The sequence below is a fragment of the Myotis nattereri genome, assembly GCF_964212035.1.
Source record: "Myotis nattereri genome assembly, chromosome: 2".
NCBI lineage: Eukaryota > Metazoa > Chordata > Mammalia > Chiroptera > Vespertilionidae > Myotis > Myotis nattereri.
The window spans coordinates 115,939,644-115,959,296 of NC_138076.1; the positions used below are offsets into that span (position 1 = coordinate 115,939,644).

The following is a 19,653-nucleotide window of genomic DNA, read 5'->3' on the forward strand; positions in this document are numbered from 1 at the left end:
TAGTATGCATTCATTTTTTAACATACTAGAGATTATCACCAATATACTTGTGTTGAGTTAGGATATTTTCATTAAGTCCTCAGAATAAAGCCTCTCCAGTCACGTGTGTGTGTGTGTGTGTGTGTGTGTGTGTGTGTGTGTGTTTTATTAGGAAGGTAGTGACTCTGAAATAATCAACATTTAAATGCACATGTACTCAATAAAATTGAACAAACTGGTACACAACTTATTCATGTGAATCATGATTTTCATGTTCTATATAACTGAAAATACAGAAAAGGAGGCTGAGAAATATACGACTATTATCCTTTTCCCACCAATGATAAGCTATTGCATTCAACAAAATACCACCAAGACTTGTTATTCTCACTGAATAACTTCATAAGTAAATTTAAACCTGACCCTGCAAATGCCAGTTTTATCTGCTTTATATAATTTTAAATCAGGGGATTACACATAGACTTTACAAGAGCTCTGCTGCTTTTTAAAAATGTTTGAAAACCAGTTTTAAGTTCTAAGTTTTGGTATTCCTGGTTCACAGGTCCTCCTAGGAACAGTAATGGTAATTAAGTCTTAAGTCTTCTATGCTTGCTGAGTTGTAAGTTTCTGTCATATAAGTGCTCTAAGCCATCTTTTCAGTCTTTTGTCCTTACTACTCTCTCCCCTCACACATTCTGACAACCCTCAAAACACAATGTGCCAAACTCTGCGGTGCTAATGGCAAATAAAATTGGAACAGATTTTGAGAGTTACCAGATACTTTAAATATATGAAAATGTTATCTCAGTGTCATTTTTTCATTAATTCCTCTAAGTTCCTGCCCATTCTAACCTTTCTCACTTTCTTAGCAATTTTAATTTTTGAAGAAAATTCTACTCTTCTGGTATCTCAGAGATGGTGTCCACATCACACAAAAGACAGTCTTCAAAAATATTTCTTTGAAAAGATTAATGAAAAAGAAACTCCACATAACGAAAGCAGTGACTAAGTGCCTAAGGTAGAGAAACAGAACTATCCACCTAAATAACGATAGTAATTGAAATTGTCTTGAGGAATAATTGCGCACTGGTATCCCCTCTACCTAATAGCACCAACATAGTTTGTTTTAAGAAAAGAAAACAAAGTGCCAGTTGGCTTAAAAACAACAAAAATCGCCCTACTCTAACCCCTTCAAGGGAACTCCATGGACTTCCCCACAATCAGCATTGAAGGGTAATGCTTATTCCAGCAGGACCCTGCCCCAGCAGAAACCTGCCCCATAACTAACAGATTTTCTTCACATCTGTTCAGTCTTTACCTAACTCAGACTGAATTACTTTTTTGATTAATCACTTTATCAAAGTGATTGTCAGTTCACTGACTGAGAGAGAACATTTCTATATTATGCTATTAAACTCATTAAAACAAAGCGGGGAGAGGGGAACTTCATAGATTCTCAACTGTCTGTGTTTAAAATGTTTAAAGAAATCCTATCCATCCTTTAAAATCCATCTTAAATATTTCCTTTTCCATTATTCTTTCTTTCCTGGATACCCTCATTCAAATATGATAAAATCTCACTTTCCTTCAAATTTTCTGACATTTTGATCTTTTTTTCCCCCTGTAGAAGGGGGTAGATGTAAAATTTTTAAAAATACAAAGGCCAATGTTCCAAATACAGAGTTTTTGATTTATTAAGTCTCAAATGAGGACAGGGGAAGCTGGAGTTTCATATTGCCATAGGTGATTCTTATCTGCAATTACATTTGAAAGCTTACAGGAGCCACTGCAGAAATCGGGCACTGAGCTAGGTTGCAGGAATTCAAGAAATAAGATCTAGTCCTGATCTCAAAGTTCACACACAACCATTAAGGCCCACTAATGTGCTTAAACTGTTTCAATTTTAACATTTACTCTAAGTCTCCATGTGTGATCACATAATAATAGATGAAATGATAAAAATGCCTGCAGAAGCATTCACTTTAGTGGAAGAAATAAATATGTATAAAACATCCAGATAAAATTTTTAAAAACATGGTACTCAAAATACTACAGAAGCACAGAGATGGGAGATATTAATTCTCAAAAAGAATATGTGTTTTACAAGAGAGTAGTTCCTCTATGAGATAAAGTAAAAGGGACTAAGCTTATTTAATCAGAAAAGAAAGCTGGTAGTCTTTTAATAGTACTCTTTAATTATTTTAATTCTAAAAATATGTACTGAGCATCTAGTGCAGCCGCAGGCAACCTACGGCCCGTGGGCCGGATCCAGCCTGTTTGAAATGAATAAAACTAAAAAAAAAAAAAAAGACCGTACCCTTTTATGTAATGATGTTTACTTTGAATTTATATTAGTTCAAACAAACACTCCATCCATGCTTTTGTTCTGGCCCTCCGGTCCAGTTTAAGAACCCATTGTGGCCCTCGAGTCAAAAAGTTTGCCCACCCCTGATCTAGACATAGTTCCTGCCACAAGGGAGGTTATATTCCAACTAGAGGCCTGTTGCACATATTCATGCACAATGAAAGGAAATTAATTAGAAGGTGGCTGGCAGGGTGGGACTGGGCGAGACAGGCCAGACACACCCTGGAGCCAACCTCCCGAAGTCCCTCCCCAGCCATGTCTTCCCCCTGGTGGTCAGTGCAAGTCATAGCTACCGGCCAGTCAGCCAGTCAGCCTGTCACATAGCCTTTTATATATATAGATGGGAGTGAGAACGACCACTCATTCTAATTTAAACAAAACAACAAAAACATCCAGCAAACTGGAATAAATTCCCAAAGGAAATAAAAAGGATAACATGATAGAAACTAATGGGAGAAAATTTCCTTTACACTGGTCAAAGGCCTTTCTTTGTAAGTGACATTTCAGCTGACACCTAAGAAATGGGAAGGAACCAACCAAAGAAAGAACAGTATAGGCAAAAAATATGAGCCAGAAAGGAGCCTGACCTATTTGGGGAAGACCAGTATGGCTATAACAGAATACACAATGGATAGAGTGAATGGGTGAGAATGGAGAGGTATACGAGAAGCAGACCACCTAAGGGGCTTGGGTTTTTATTCCAATGACAATAGAAAGCCTGATCTGATTTATATTTAAGGTTACTTTTGCTTTTATACGGAAAATGAACTGCACTGCACGAGTAGACCAATTAGGCTGTTTAGACAATACACAAAAGAGGCGATGATGGCTTGCTCTAGGATGGAGGCTGTACATCCTAGATAAATAATAAGAAGGTTGAATTGACAGGATTATTCATAGTCTACCTCTGTGGAGAATAAAAAAAAGAGAGCAAAGATGAGTCTTGTTTCTTGTTCAAACATCTTTCAGAGGGTAATGATAGATTTACTCAACTTCATAAAGTTGAAAGCCCAGACAAGAAAAAGCCTTAACTCAGCAAATACAATGATGAATTAGAAGAGTAATTATCAAATTCTAAAATGAACTGAGGTACCAAGGGGAAGTCTTGTAAGATAATTAGGAGATTTTCATATGTCTTAGCTAGCTTAAGAGGGAACTGAAGCTGGGAAAGAAATGCAGCAGTTTAGAATCCTTGCTACCTATAACTGTTTTAAAACATAGAAATTATACATCCACATACACATGGACAATAGCTCCATAATAATAAAATACTCCAAAAATTAAAAAAAAATGTAAGGCTATGTCAGTATTTTCTTTTAATTACAAAAGAATTAAAAGTATCTGAGATAAGAAGTCCTGCTCTATCTCATTATAACAAGACTAGTGTTTCTCTACTTAGCCCCAAACCACTTAATGCTCTGGTTCTTAATCAGAAATGAAGATCAGAATTACCAGACTGTCTAAAATTAGGCATCTGCAGAACTGGAGGAAAAGGAAGGAAAGATCTAGGTAAGAAACTGGAATGGCAAGATTAGACTTGATCCTGGTCAGGAATAGCATATATCTTATTTTTTAAAATAGGTTTTTATTGATATTTTAGAGAGAGGAGAAGGGAAAGGGATAGAAACATCAATGAGAGAGAAACATCAACATCTATTAGGTGCCTCTTGCATGCCCCTACTAGTGATCAAGCCCACAACCCCGGCATGTGCCCTGATCAGGAATTGAACTGGCTACCTCCTGATGGTATGGATCAATGCTCAACCACTGAGTCACATTGGCCAGGTAAGCATATGCATATCTTGTAAAAGCACCCTAGGAAATGATGCACATCCTTGGTTAATCTTTAAAAGATTAACACTGAACCGGGCTAATCTTCACACAATTTTAATTAGTAGCTTCTTCTAGTATTAATGGTTAAAGCCATGAGATAAATCCATTATAATCAGAAATATTTCATGAATATAAGCAACTTTTTCTTGTCTTATTGTATATTAGTGTTAAAAGTCAAAATTGTTCAAGTGGCAAAATAAAAGGATTACTTTACACAATTATATTTAAAAGAGACCTTCCTTTTTTGAAGGGGATTAGAGAGTAGTCATGTTCCCCACTGATTTCAGTTTAAATATAGTATTACTTTATGATAAAAACAAGTCTAAACATGTGCTTAAAAGTTTCTCCAAGCAATTTCCCCATGGGTAATTAATGTTATTTTCTGTGATTATAAGTACATACAAAATTACCTCGAAGAGTTCAGTATGAGAAACAAAACCCCTCAATAAATGTAAACTTCTCAAATTTAAAAAAACTGGAGAAGGCCCTGGCCGGAGTTGCTCGCTGGTGAGAGCAATTGCCCACGCACCAAAGTGTCACGGTTCCATTCCCAGTCAAGGGCATGTACCTGGATTGCAGGTTTGATCCCTAACCCCGGTAAGGGCACGTGCAGGAGGCAACCAATTGATGTGTCTCTCTCACATAAATGTTCCTCTTTCTCTTTCTCTTTCTGTCTCTCCCTCTTCCTCACTCCCTTCCACTCTTTCTAAAAAAATCAATGGAAAAAATATCCTCAGGTGAGGATTAACATACATACATACATACATATATGTAGAAGATTAAAAAAACTGAAGATGCATTAATATTTATTTCACCAAGTCATTTTGTTTAATGCACCAAAACTAAAAACTTCTCTGGAAATAAATTAGTTTTCATTCGATAAAAATTTTAAATTAAAATATAATCTTTTTATACAAATAAAGATGAAAACCTTAGAGCTCGCCTGGCCAGTGGTCTCAATGGTTGAACACTGACCTGTGAACCAGGTCACTGTTCAGACACATGGGCTTGATCCCCAGTAGGGGGCATGCAGGAAGCAGCAAACTGATGATTCTCTCTCATAGATGTTTCTATCCCTTTTTCCTTCCTTCCTCTCTCCGAATCAATAAAAACATTTAAAAAAAACAAAAAAAAAACTCAGAGCTCTCTCATCAGGAAAATTAGGTAGATGAGAAAAACTAGAACCCTGATTTTTGCCTATGACATCCTGAGATAGCCCTAAATCTTCCTTAAGAAAGAGATCAACCAAGAACGTGTATGCATATATGCATAACCCATGGACACAGACAATAGGGTGGTGAGGGTCTAGGATGGGGGTGGGGGCGGGCTAGACGGGGTTAATGGGGGATATAATGGGACATATGTAATACTTTCAACAATAAAGATTTATAATTAAAAACTAAAAAAAAGAAATATATAAAATATTCACACACAAAATTAGTTCACAGCATTAAAAAAAGCACACAAACCACACAATATACTTTTCTTTCAAAAGAAAAAATGTCACGCCCTGACCAGTTTGGCTAGTGGCTAGAGCGTCGGCCTGTGGACTGAAGAGTCCCAGGTTCAATTCCGGTCAAGGGCATGTACCTTGGTTGCAGGCACATCCCCAGTAGGGGGTGTGCAGAAGGCAGCTGATCGATGTTTCTCTCTCATCGATGTTTCTAACTCTCTATCCCTCTCCCTTCCTCTCTGTAATAAATCAATAAAACATATTTAAAAAAAAGTCACAACTGCAAAAATTTGTCATAATTTCCAAAATTTTAAGAAACAATGCAACTGAGCAAATCACAGAATCCCTGCTTCTCTATAGAAGAGCTTAAAATGCATAAATAATTTAAAAATTTTTTAAATGCTGTGTGAAGTAACTAGTAAGGTGGAAAAAGTGGAATATAAGTAATTAACATTCAAGATTCTAAAGAACTGTATATCAAACAAGAAAAATCTATACTATTTATATTCATAATGTTTTAAGGTTAATTTTCATCACGAATAAAGTATTCTTTTTCATTATTTTAAGAAATATAAAGAACTAGCAATGTTTTTACTTTTAGAAAAATATAAAGGTATGAAATGCTCAACTACTAAATTAACATCTCAATTGTAAAATTTATCTGATTAAAAGTACAAATATTTTCTCTCTTCATTACATTACATAATAAAAATGACAGGTTTCAATACGCTCCAAAAAGCTTTCTGTATTTACTTTGGTTTTATACATGTAAATAATCTTTACTAAAAGCCATGTGGATCTGGCCAGAATAAATGCAATTCAGTTTCCATTTCTGGTTTTCCCCTCAATATCTAGAGAATTTCAGCAACTGATGTATGTAATCATACTTCATTTTGGCTATCAGTGATAGAAGGTATTCGGACTACCTGGATATTAGAAATATTGTAAGCATTAATAAAACCATTAAAACCCAAAAACTTCCTCACAAAATTTATTGAATCTCATTGACCGAATTTAGGCAAATACTTTTTCATATTATGAATATAAAGTGAGCTTTATCAACCACATACTCTTTAGTAATATTTGATAGGGACCAGAGCCTGTACAACTATTCTGCCTTCCATGTCTACACACAGAACTTCAGCCTTACTCTATCAATAGCCTTCTTTCCATATGAGTTTTCATTAAATAATTCAACAAATATTATTAGAATATTGACTGTGTGTGAACTACAGTGCCTAAACCCCTAAAAATGTAAACTGTCCACATTTTTCTAAAAACATCATGAAACTTTTAGGGTTTGAATTACAATTTTAAGAACTATACCCTCTGGCCTTTATAATAGGTAACTTTCTTTGATCACTATAATATTTGAAGAAACAGAATACTGACCTGCTTGCCACCAAACCTGGACAAATGATTTGAAATGAGATCTTCCCTAGCATCTGCAATGATGGCAATCTTATAAATCATAACACTTAGGTTATTTAAAATTAAAGGTCAAAACAAAATGGGAAGAGAAAAGATATAAGCTACCAAACTCTTTTGGACCAAAAGAACCATTTTTTCTCCTCAAGTGATAGTGAATGTCTGAGTAAATGGTATCCTTCATTCATAATGATAAATTATGTTGTGTTGTTTATAAGCCAGAAACTTACTCCAAGACAAGTGTGGCTGATTATAAAAAATTATATTGAGCCCTAGCTGATCTGGCTCAGTGGATAGAGCATCAACCTGTGGACTGAAGGATCCCAGGATCAATTCTAGTCAAGGGCACATGCCCAGGTTGCAGGCTTGATCCCCTGTAGGGAGCGTGCAGGAGGCAGCCAATCCACAATTCTCTCTCATCACTGATGTTTCTATTTCTCTCTCCCTCTCCCCTCCTCTCTGAAATCAATAAAAATATATTTTAAAAAATTATATTCACACAAAATAAGATTAATATTAATCAACACTATAGTTTTAACTTCGAATTTCTACATAAAAATTTCAAAGCATACATATTGAAATGTAATGTACAAATAAGATAACTGACTACCTTAGTTTAAACACCCAAGATACTTATGCTATTCATTTTTCAGGTTTTCTGAAAATTTTATTAGACATACTACAATAATTAATTTACACTATTTTTGTCCCATTAACATTACTAAAGTAAAAGAAATTCCTGTGCCCAGTTCTATTAAAACTGTATTTGTACCGAAACCGGTTTGGCTCAGTGGATAGAGCGTCGGCCTGCGGACTGAAGGGTCCCAGGTTCGATTCCGGTCAAGGGCATGTACCTGGGTTGCGGGCACATCCCCAGTGGGAGATGTGCAGGAGGCAGCTGATCGATGTTTCTCTCTCACTTTCTCTCTGTAAAAAATCAATAAAATATATTTTTTAAAAAAAACAACTGTATTTGTACCCAGCATGGCTCAGTGGTTGAACGTCGATTTATGAATCAGAAGGTCACAGTTCAATTCCTGGTCAGGGCACATGCCCAGGTTTCGGCTTGATCCCCAGTAAGGGGTGTGCAGGCGGCAGACAATCAATGATTCTCTCTCATCATTGATATTTCTCTCTCTCTCTCTCTCTCTCTCTCTCTCTCTCTCTCTCTCTCTCTCTCCCTTCCTCTCTGAAATCAATAAAAATGTAGTTTAAAAAAAAAAGAAAAAGGAGGAGAGAAGATAGCATAGAGCACCTAGTAGAGCAGTGGATCTCAGAAAGGCATCCCAAGAAAAATAATCTAATCAGCATCACTTAACAGATTCAGAGAACAAGAGAAAGGCCTTACCTTCAAAGAGTTATAATCTAATATACTGGGGCAGGAGGACAATGCAAAGGGTAAAAAATTTAAGTAATTACAAATTGCTCTATGAACTCTCATACCTAAAAGGTATCAATTGTATTCTGGTTCAATACAATAACCGAGGTAGGTAAAGTTGAGTACAGGTCATTAAAAATAACATATTTTGTCTGACGCAACAAAATTTTGGAAATCTTTCTTTGAAAAATTGCTTAAAATGTAAAGTTTTGACAAAGTTATAACATGTCTGATATCTAAAAAAGTAAAGTATGCTGGAAAGCTTCATTTCTTATGATGCTGGATAAATCAATTATTGTAGTCGCAGATAACAAAAGATGCAAGTAAGATAATGCCCAAAAATGTATATACATAATTCAACTGTTAAAATTTTGCATCCAGAAAAGCCTGGGAAATGTAGCTAAGCCCCTTAAAAAAAAAGGAAGTTTAGATTTTGGTAGACCATCATCACTGGAGGAGCTTGCAATTTCCAGACTTGTCCATAACAACTTCCCACTCATCTTCTTCCATGCTTTCCCCCTTCCAGAAGACTGGAGAGATACCTAGAAGCAACTTCACCTAGACCCCTAAGTGACTATGTGGAGGAGTGCATCCCAGACAACTGAACACTTGCCTGGACCGTTACAAAGCAAGAAATAAATTTGTCCTGTGAAGTCATTACATTTTGGATCTATTTGTTTCAACATCACAAACAGTGGGCAATAAGATTATAGTCCATACAAAATTATGGCTTAGACAGCAGTTTGATGACTATAATTAATACTACTATCTTATTCATTTTACTGTTTTCTAAAAAATACAAAGCCCCACAATGGGACTTTCAGTTACTAGTTTCAATTTATAGGAATATCAACCTAAAATCTGGAAAACCACATCTAAAATATGGGAAGATGTTTATGAAATAATAAGAAAATATCTCACTTCAGACATATCAATATGCAAGAGATTAATGACTAAAAAAAACAAATCCCAGAAGTAAACATTATCACCATATAAACATGCAGTCCTCATCTGAATATTCATGGTAGGTTTTACATGTTTGTGTGCACTAGGTCTTAAAAGGGATACATCTCTTAATTCCTCTCCTTTCACTCAGACCCTTCCCACATTCCCTACTCAGGGTAACTGCACATCTGAAAGGCAAAAGGAGTAAGAAAAACAGATGACTTTCATATATGAATATGACCAAACTGAGAAGAATCAAATTCAAGAAACAGAAGAGGCTGCCACCATTGAGTTTATTCCTACAGAATTAAAGGACCCTTCGTAGACATGTTACACACAGCATAGTACTTTTACTTACACAAACAATGAGTAGCTACAATGCACTAGATACCATTAGTATCAAATGGTTAAAGAAAAAAATGAACCCTGGAGCTCTTAAATTATTTGAATAAAAGGAAAGAAAAAGACTGACTTCTAACTCTCCACCTCCAGGAAAGAATCAGGAATGTGCTCTCTCTGCCTCTCAGTTAATCCAAAACCACTGTAACACTCTGAGTTACTGCAGACTCTAATCTTATACTATGGAAACAAAACTCCCCTCATCTCCATCTAGGATGCAAAGGCAGCCTTGATAGGATTTCCAATTTACATAGGAAGTCCATATGCCTTTGAAATCCTTTTAAAGTCTAAAACAAAAATCAAACTCTTCTCTTTTTGTTACCTCTCATCACTGTCTTCTTTTCTGTCTCCTTTTAGTGTACCTCTCTCCTATAGATCAATGTATCACAAAACAAGAGAATTTTAGATTAGAAAGACTTAAAATCATCTCATATTATATTATAGAAATAAAGATGCTAAAACATGGTGATCAAAGGGTATCCCAAATGCCACAGCTACTTTAGTAGAAAAACTGGTACCATATTCTAAAGGCACTGGAGCCCAATGAAAGTGGCTCAAGAGCAGCAATAACATCGCTGCAGGTGTACACTATTGAACCTATAGTCAAAGAGAGCCCTAGCCACTCCTATCTAGCCCCTACCCCTTAATTAAGGGACAAGTTAGCCAATATATGAGATTTAAACAGGTAGTCCACAACAGGATCTCTCAAACCTAGCAGAACACATTAACCAAGGATTTCTCAACCAGTAAACAGTACCTACTGGGAACTATTTAAGCCTTACCTGACAGGTCTCCAAGTCAGATGCAGCAGCCACATACCTCTCTGTACCATTAACGTCTTGCCTCAGTTTCTTGAAATTCCCAACTGGGAAAGAAATACAGCCAGCAAGTACTCCCAAGCCAGTTATGACTCTACAGTTCAACTGTTAGTAACCTTCCTTGGGACATCAACATCTATATCCATATACATGCATACACAGAGCAGCCCCCATCTAGGATAAGCTCAACATTACAGGGTAGTGAAAAGGCCCTCTTCACAAAACCTCAAGGGTCCCAGATCTTAACTATAAATTTTTATTTTGTTTTTTAATGTAGAAAGCAATTCCCAATAAGAAAACCTGGAAAGGTTTGAGTAATTCTGCTGAATATACCTGAAAAACAAAGTAGTTACAAAAAATGGAAACATGCAATTTAAACATAATACTTACAAATATTTTAACTGGTTTTGAGAATGTTTTAGCACTTCAAAACACAGAGACTCTAGTTCTGATGCAGTTAAACTTTCAACAGGATTGTTTCTGTTCCTTATATGACTATTCATCTCTTGAACATTTGCATTTTCTAGAAGTTCATCAAAGATGCTTACTGAATCATTCAAAATCACTGTACTTAAGAGAAACCCACCAATTAAAACATTTTTTCCAAAACAGAAAAGAAACTAGTTTGTACAAGGTAAGAAATGAAAAGATCCCTTTTTCTTAAGGAATTTGTAATATACTCAAGAAATCCAGACTGATATTTTCAAACAATTAGAACATTTTAATGTTAAACTAACTCTGCTGCTATTATGTGTCAAAATAATTCAGAGAAATCAGCTGAAACTGAAATATCAAAATACTATGATAGAACTACTTGACAGTCCCACAGAATTTGTAGACTTTTGAAAAATAATTATAATCCAGTAGACTTTTGAAAAATAATTAAATCTGTTTAGTTACATCCTATAAAACATGATAATGTTTAAGAATTACATAATTATTTTTACAATTCTTACTTTGAGTAATTATACCATTTAGTGAAAGATGAAGCAATCTAAAATGATAGCTTAAGAAATTTTTATGCCCTTAGTGATTTTAATGTAGAGACTAAGATACACTTTAAATATGAACTTATCGATATTCACCATCGATAAGACTGTTAACATAGTGTCCTATTTTCCTAATGGTATGTACACTCCTTAGCTGGGTATCAGAGTAGTGATACAGTGAGATAGAAAGGTCTGTAGATTTAATTTTATCCACCTAGTGTTCCAGCCATTATGACTTATAACACTTCATGATTTTTTACCTATACAGTTTGTTAATTTTAGCAATTATTTTTTTAGTCTGTTCTCTCTCTTGTTTTTCAGTCATACAAACAGATCAATTACATGGACACACACATACAAACAACTAACCTAAAAAATAATAATAATTGAAAGGACTATCATGCAGAAATGATTTTTATTTATTCCATTCAATACAAAGAAAAAGAATTGGGACTAGTAGGTAAAAGACAAGAGAGAGTTTAATTCAAATACAGTGTAATTTTCTATTTTATTCAAACTATAAAAATGTACACTGGACTGCCATGTACATTTTATAAATGACAAAGCACAAGCTAGATTATAATCTTTCAAGAATGCCACCTCTAAATTGGCACAAGGCTGAACTATGTAAACCCCAAAGGTTCCACCTGGATCAATAACCAATATTAGATTACCACATAAGCCAACTACTATGCAATTGAATTGAATTAAGCCTCCATTGTATTAATCTATGATATGAAATGCTATAGAGCTAATAAATCATAAAACTTTATTTTTTAGCATTGAACTTTAGAGGTAAAAGAAATCTCCTAATCCAAACCTTTCAATAGTACAAATAAATAATTCTATTTTAAATAATGTATTATATACAGTTTAATACTTCAATATTTTTAAACAAGAATAATGAATATAAATTTTCCCTTTTTACTATACCTTGAACAAGCCAAAAATATATATTAAGGAATATTAGCCAATTTTACCCATCAATCTGGTACCCTCAGGAATATATAAGAAATGACTCATTATTTCAAAATCTGGATCTAAAAGCATAATAAATGAATACAATTATTTAATAATTTTAAGTTTAGTATAAATAAATGCTTTTCCCCAAATCAATCATCTGAGATTTGCCATAATAATTTACAATAAAGTGTATCAATGGTCCAAATATCTGTACCATCCTTATCTTGAAAGAACAAAGTCACTTACAGCTCTTTTATTTATGAATCAATGATGGCATTTTCAAGTCCAAGAACTCCCCTCTGCCCCTCACAAGTGTCCACACACAATTAAGCAGAACAAGAGATGCTCAATTCCTGAGTCAAAATTGCACATTAAGCTGCCAGATGATATATCATATACCATCCAGAACTGTATGCTCCTATTACTACCTCTCTTAAACACTTTCAAATAGACTGTGGCTAATTTTGAGGTAATTACAGCACATTAAGACTTAGTTTACTAAGTCTACTACCAAATCAAAACACTCTTAGGAAAAATTCTGATTAAGAAAAACTTTCAGCAAATGGTTCTCATGATAAAATTATTTTCATGGCACAAAAAAATTAAAGCATAAACTATTATTTCATATACTTAGTATAATCATTTTCATTCTTAAAAATCTATTCAAAAACTGTTTGCCTAAAGCAAAGGCTATTAGAAAAATATATCTTTAGACTTATGCATTACTCTAAAAGTACTCTTACTATAACATGCTCTGGAAATATACTAAAATAAATTTTGCTAAGTCTGTGTTAAACCAGTGCTTCTTAACTTTTGAACATCAGGATTAATATAAGCTGTGACCAGAGAAAAGTACCCAAGTTAAATGCCATATCACATACTCACATAACAACTACCTTAATAGAAGATATTTAAGATTTTGCTATTGTTCTTAGGTTAAATGTGCATAGAACAAGTAAACTATAAATCCTTGATTTCTTAAACTAAAATAGAATAAAATGGTTGTGTATACAATTCAATGGAAACACATGGGCTCCATATTTTTAATACTTCTAAATACTTTTAAGTCTAATTAGCTATAAATAAATTAAAATAACTTTTACTTAAAGTTTCACTTGTTGCATTGAAACTTTTTTAAAAATATGAATCATTTTAAAAGTGACCAAAACAAGTTTTTCAAAAAGAGACTTGATTCGCTCAGGATCTACTATGTTCCCGGAATTGTGCTTTTGTTTCTTACAATTTGAGGAAATTCTGAATCTTAATATCTACTGAACTTTGTTCAAATATGTTTACATTGTGGTCAGGAGATATATTTAAGTATGCATTTTTTCATAGATAATAAAAATGACATTATTCTAGTTTACTTTGAATGTCAAAATATTTAAGCCTTAATTTATATATATTTTAGAAAAACAACAGTTTGATATATTTTCAAGGATAATAATCTGGACTAGAAGTTGAAAAAAAGAAAATGAAACTTTATAACAAAATTATCAATAGGTTATACCTATAGTAGACAAGAAGCACTAATGATAAATTAAATCATCACTAAGGTAAACTTTGACCTCTTTTATTCTACAACAATAAAGTAGAAATTTTATAACCTTTCCTAGGCCTTGGAAAAAATAGCATTTGTGGGTAAAAAGTAATGGAAGACATTGCAGGGGGGAGGGGGGGATAAAATGGTTTCCTGAAAGTCAGTCAGACTTAATTTTTAGTTTGCTCATCTCCAGAGAGTCTTAAAGTGTTAAGCCATTAACTAAAAGAATTACGAAGAAATAATAAGTGCAAAACAATTCATCATTCCAGTATTTTTGGAAAATGTTTTAGCTTAGTTGATTCTCATTTTAATGAAGAACAATTTTTAAATAACATGTATAAAAATTTTAGGAATGTATTTAATATGATACACTGACTGACTTCCAATGGTTCCAGACAGTAATTACTCTCATGAATAGGAAGTAAAGGACCATTTTAACATTAGAACTATGTAGAAAAATAAGTAGTTTCTCACCTAATTTAATTTTTAAATTAATTAATTTCATCCCAAATTTAGGTTACAATACCTCCGGGGGCCAATGAGACACCTACCTACACACAATACCTATTAAAACACTTAAATACCACAGCATTATAAATTTTTAAAACTAAACATTTTCAAGATCTAAAATTGTCTTTGACATTTTTAACTCCCCCAATATTTATAAAGCCTATTTTTTAATGGTAAGCTTGAACAAGTCTGATCAAAGATACGAACAAAATGTTAATTTCTGAAACAAGGGAAGATATATTGTTATGCCAAAATAAAGTGGTACTTAATTACAAAAGCCAACTAATTGGCATATGGATACCATTACTGTGGGTGCTTTATATACACTGCTCAGAAATCTGGACAATCTCTAAGAAATTTTAGATATATAGCTGACATGGAGATTATGCTCATGTACACAATGTGACCACACCTCAATGCGAGAAAAATCATAGTAGCATATTACTTACAAGTAAAACCTTTAGGCTATCAGGAATATTCAATTCTGACACTGCTCTCTAGAGAAGGGAAAGTGTTTACAAATTTAACTAAACCTAAGGGTAGAAGAAAAGGTAAGGGGACAAGTGAGGGAAAAGGGGCTGAAAAGAAGAGGGAGAGGAGTGGAGAGAAAGAGTGGGAGAGAAAGGTAGGGGAAGGAGGCACTGATAAAATCCTTGGCAGCACAAGGTTCTTTAGCCTGAGTACATTTGATATTTTACATGCTAAACCAGATACTCTGTTCCATAAAGTTATCATTACCTTCCCTCATTCTTCCCCAAAAGGTCCTTGATTCCTTATCAGTATAAAAACCAATGATTTCTCTTAATAATTTGGTTAAGCCCTGGAGGCAGTACTAATTCCAGGCTGATCCAGCTAGATAGTCTGGCTTCATTAAGTGTGCATTTATTTCATTCTGTTTCTGTTTTTTGAAACATTCAAGACCAAGTGATGATTGTCCAGTACAGGTTCTAGAAACATAATCTGTGTGGGGAGCTCAAACATTTTACAGACACAAGATAACCTGCTCAGCACTTACGATAAATTCAATATAATTTTGCATACCTTACTTTTCTAAGATACACCGCAGTAGAGATGGATGATGTTAATTATCTAAGAAATTTTTCTTATTTTTATTATAATAAATGCTTATGTCACGGACTAGAAGGCAAACTTTGAATGAATTATTAAGATAAAACAGAGAATTAAAAAAAAAAAAATAGAGTTCTCAAAGGGTCACTATGAACCATGCCTCAGAACCCCTAAGTGCATTTGTTCAAATTATTCTATCATTATAGGTAAACTTGAGAGAAAATGACTGAGAAATACTGTTTTGCCTACCTCAGTGACCCCTAATACATTCTTTCCTACTATTTATTCTACTATTGTTTATAATACTTTACCCAATTAAAAATTACTATTACAGCCTTGGCCAAGTGGCTCAGCTGGGTGGAAGATTGTCCCATACATCAAAAGGTTCCCAGGTTCCATTTCCAGTCACGGCACATACCGAGGCTGCAGCACATATGGGAGGCAACTGATGGATGTTTCTCTCTCTTTCTCTCAAGTCAATATATTTTTTTTAAAAAGAACACCAAATCTTCGAGTAAGGATTAAAAAGAATTACTGTTATAGACTTATAATCAAACATCTGAAAGGTAAGAAATACATCTAAACTTATATTTTGAATTATATAGAATAAGCTATTCTTTAGAAATTTAATACAAAAGGATTGTGAAGCACACATACTCATCAGTATTTTATTTCTTATGCTCTTACAGAAGTTTTTGAGTGAAACAGCACTGACTTTTAAAAAAGGGAAATACTGAGGTTCAGATAGATATTTTTCCTAAATAACCATTTTCTTCAAGTTTATTTCTGTGCTTTTAAACAAGTTTAAATATTCCTTTTTCATATTTAAATTTCACTCTTAATTTTTCAACTCTGTTACTAAAGTCTAGAACATAAGACTTATTTTGTGTTCAAATGTGAATCATTCAAGTATACAAGTTCAGTTCTGATAAACTAACAGCAAATGGTGCTTACAGATTTAGTATCTGGAACTCACTGGAAAGTTACCCAACTTACCTGGTGCTAATCCAGCAGCAGCAGGACTTCCCATGGATGGGTGAGAGAAAACTTGAGAGAAGGCAGACATATTTGACTGGGACACATTACTCAGCCTGGAGGTTGATCCTCCTTTAGGAATAAACTCGCTTGCAGTAGGATTTGGTGTCTATTTAAAAATCAAATATAGTAAGTTAACACACTTTTAAGCCCAAAAAAGACATTGAATCTACTAGGCATTATTCCACAGTGTTTTTATTTACTGAGTAGAATATTTTACTGAAAAGATTTACAATGTTTTTTAGTTTTCATATTTTGGGGTGGTATAAATAAATTCCAAGGGAGTTTTTTAATCAATTTTCTGAATTTTAATTTCACTTGCAGAGTTTAACCTCAGAAACATGCAAAATTTGCCTTTATTGTCAAATATGCATCATTACCAAACTATCCTAAGACATTTTAGAGAACTGGGAGGTTGAGACTACCTCAAAACTGAGCAACAAGTTTCAAATTTAATATCTTTAAATCACTTCTACCAGTATAAAGGTCAAAACTGCCTTTATTCCAAAATTAATCACTTCCTTTACTGTAAGCATTTAAGACATTTTCTCAATAATATGGTACCATATATTTAAGTAACAGAGTAAAGACCAGAAAAACACGTATAAGCAAGGCATACATAGAAAAAAAATCAAAATAGGAGAAAAACGCAATAGAGGCCCCAATGCCTGCAAAGTAACTTACATTATATTAAAAATATTTTGCCAGGCCTAACTGGTTTGGCTCAGTGGATAGAGCGTCAACCTGCGGACTCAAGGGTCCCAGGTTCGATTCCGGTCAAGGGCATGTACCTTGGTTGCAGGCACATCCCCAGCAGGGAGTGTGCAGGAGGCAACTGATCGATGTTTCTCTCTCATCGATGTTTCTAACTCTATCCCTCTCCCTTCCTCTCTGGAAAAAAACCAATAAAATATATTTAAAAAATATATATTTTGCCATACGATTACATTAAAAAATTTCTTCATCAATGCAGTAAGTCACATTTTATATATTCAAGTGGCATGGTACTTTTGGCTTTAAGAACTACTAAAACAGCTCTGGCTGGGTGGCTCAGTTGGTTAGAGCATTGTCCTGTATACCAAAAGGTTGTGGGTTCAATTCCCGGTCAGGGCACATACCTAGGCTGTGGTTTCAATCCCCAGTCGAAGTCAGTACCAGAGGCAAACAATCGATGTTTCCCTCTCACACTGATATCTCTCTCTCTCTCTCTCTCTCTCTCTCTCTCTCTCTCTCAAAATCAATAAACACATATCCTCGGGTGAGGATGTAAAAAAAACAAAAAGGAACTACTAGAACATGAGACTGTATTTCGAATTCATAAATGGTCTATTTTTTTGTCCATGTGAAACAAATGAATATCGTAAATATTTTTCTGAATATTTTATTTTAAATATTTTAATAAATATTTTATTTTATTAAATTTTGGGGTTTTTTTGTTAATGCTCACCGAGGATATTTTTTCCATTGATTTTTTTTTAAGAAATAGTGAAAGGGAGGAAGGGAAGGGGTCAGAGAGAGAATGGAGAGAAACACAATGATGTGAGAGACACATTGACTGGTTGCCTCCTGCATACACCAACTGGGGTAGGGATGGAACCTGCAACCCAGGTACTCACCCTTGACCATGAACCCGAGACCCCTGGAGGAGGACTGATGCTCTCACCACTGAGCATACCAGCCAGTAAATTCTACATGCTTGAGTGTAATAAAGATTCAATGACCATTAACATGAGTGATATCATTTGAATTCAACTTCCAATAGGGTCAACCAAAGAAATAATTCAGTATGTTCATACTTTAGCCCATACTTTATGTATACATATAAACTAAGTCTAAATTTGAAAGATAAGTCAACAGGCTACCCTAATTTTAAACTCTAAAACAAATGATATTTTACCAGGTGCATGCCAGGGAAAATTAAACACAAAGTGATAAAACAGAGAGGAAATATTAATCCGAGATTAATTAAAATATACTAAATATATAAAATGAACCTCTTTTACTGCCCACATCTAAGACATGAAATTCTAGGAGGGGGGGTCAGGGGAGAGGGCTATCAGGCCTGCTCCAAAATATATTTTCTAAAGAGAAATATGTAATCATCCTCTTCCCCGCCCCTCTCTCTCTCTCTCTCTCTCTCTCTCACACATACACACACACAAACACACATACACATAGTAAAATCTTCAAAATTCTAAAGTTTTCCAAAATCATAGCATGTTCTTTAAAAGTATGATCAATTCCTTAATTTCTGGAGTAGAAAATAAGCCAACACATTTTACTGATGTGTTAATCCCTAGTTATAAGGAAAAATGGCTACTAAAAGGATCACTTTGGAGCTAAATCTGTGTGTACTAGTTAATCTTAAACCTATTTTAAAAGATGGAGTCAAGATAAAAGCAATCAGATACCTTAGTAAAAGAGTTCAAAATGTTTATGAAATATGGAAACTTTAGGACTACAAGATTACTAAGAAAAGCAAATTTAGACAAAGGAAATTATATATGCATACAAAACTTTTTAGTAGCATGTTCCTGAAATATAGGTATTACCCAATTTCCACTTCACATATATCTTACATTTACTATGAATAACGGTATATCTGATTTTAAAGCTGAGTTTTTCTATATTAAATCTTTTTAAATTAATTTGAAAGTCTACTTTTAAGGAATCCTATAAACGAGAAATAGGTGATGAAAGTCTATTCTGCCTTTGCCAAACTAATCATCATAAAATGTCATTCTAACAAAGTATAAAGGACCTCAAAATTTATTAAAATATCCCATCAGCAGATGAGTGGATTAGAAAACTGTGGTACATCTACACAATAGAATACTACGTTGCTATAAAAAAGAAGGAATTCTTACCATTTGCAACAGCATGGATGGAACTGGAGAGCATTATGTTAAGCGAAATAAGCCAGTCAGAGAAAGATAAATATCACATG

General features: G+C 34.1%; 1 protein-coding gene across 3 annotated transcripts in view; it reads right to left on the reverse strand.

Annotated features, from left to right (window-relative positions):
* The window catches only part of PAN3 (poly(A) specific ribonuclease subunit PAN3), a gene marked incomplete at its 5' end in the record, with an annotated part of 164,007 nt that overhangs the window by 67,107 nt on the left and 77,247 nt on the right, over positions 1-19,653 (reverse strand). For all 3 annotated transcript variants that reach the window (XM_081083617.1, XM_081083618.1, XM_081083616.1), the window contains one exon: positions 16,668-16,815. In XM_081083617.1, the coding sequence (XP_080939743.1) occupies positions 16,668-16,815 (148 nt within the window). The remainder of the gene's footprint in view (positions 1-16,667; positions 16,816-19,653) is intronic.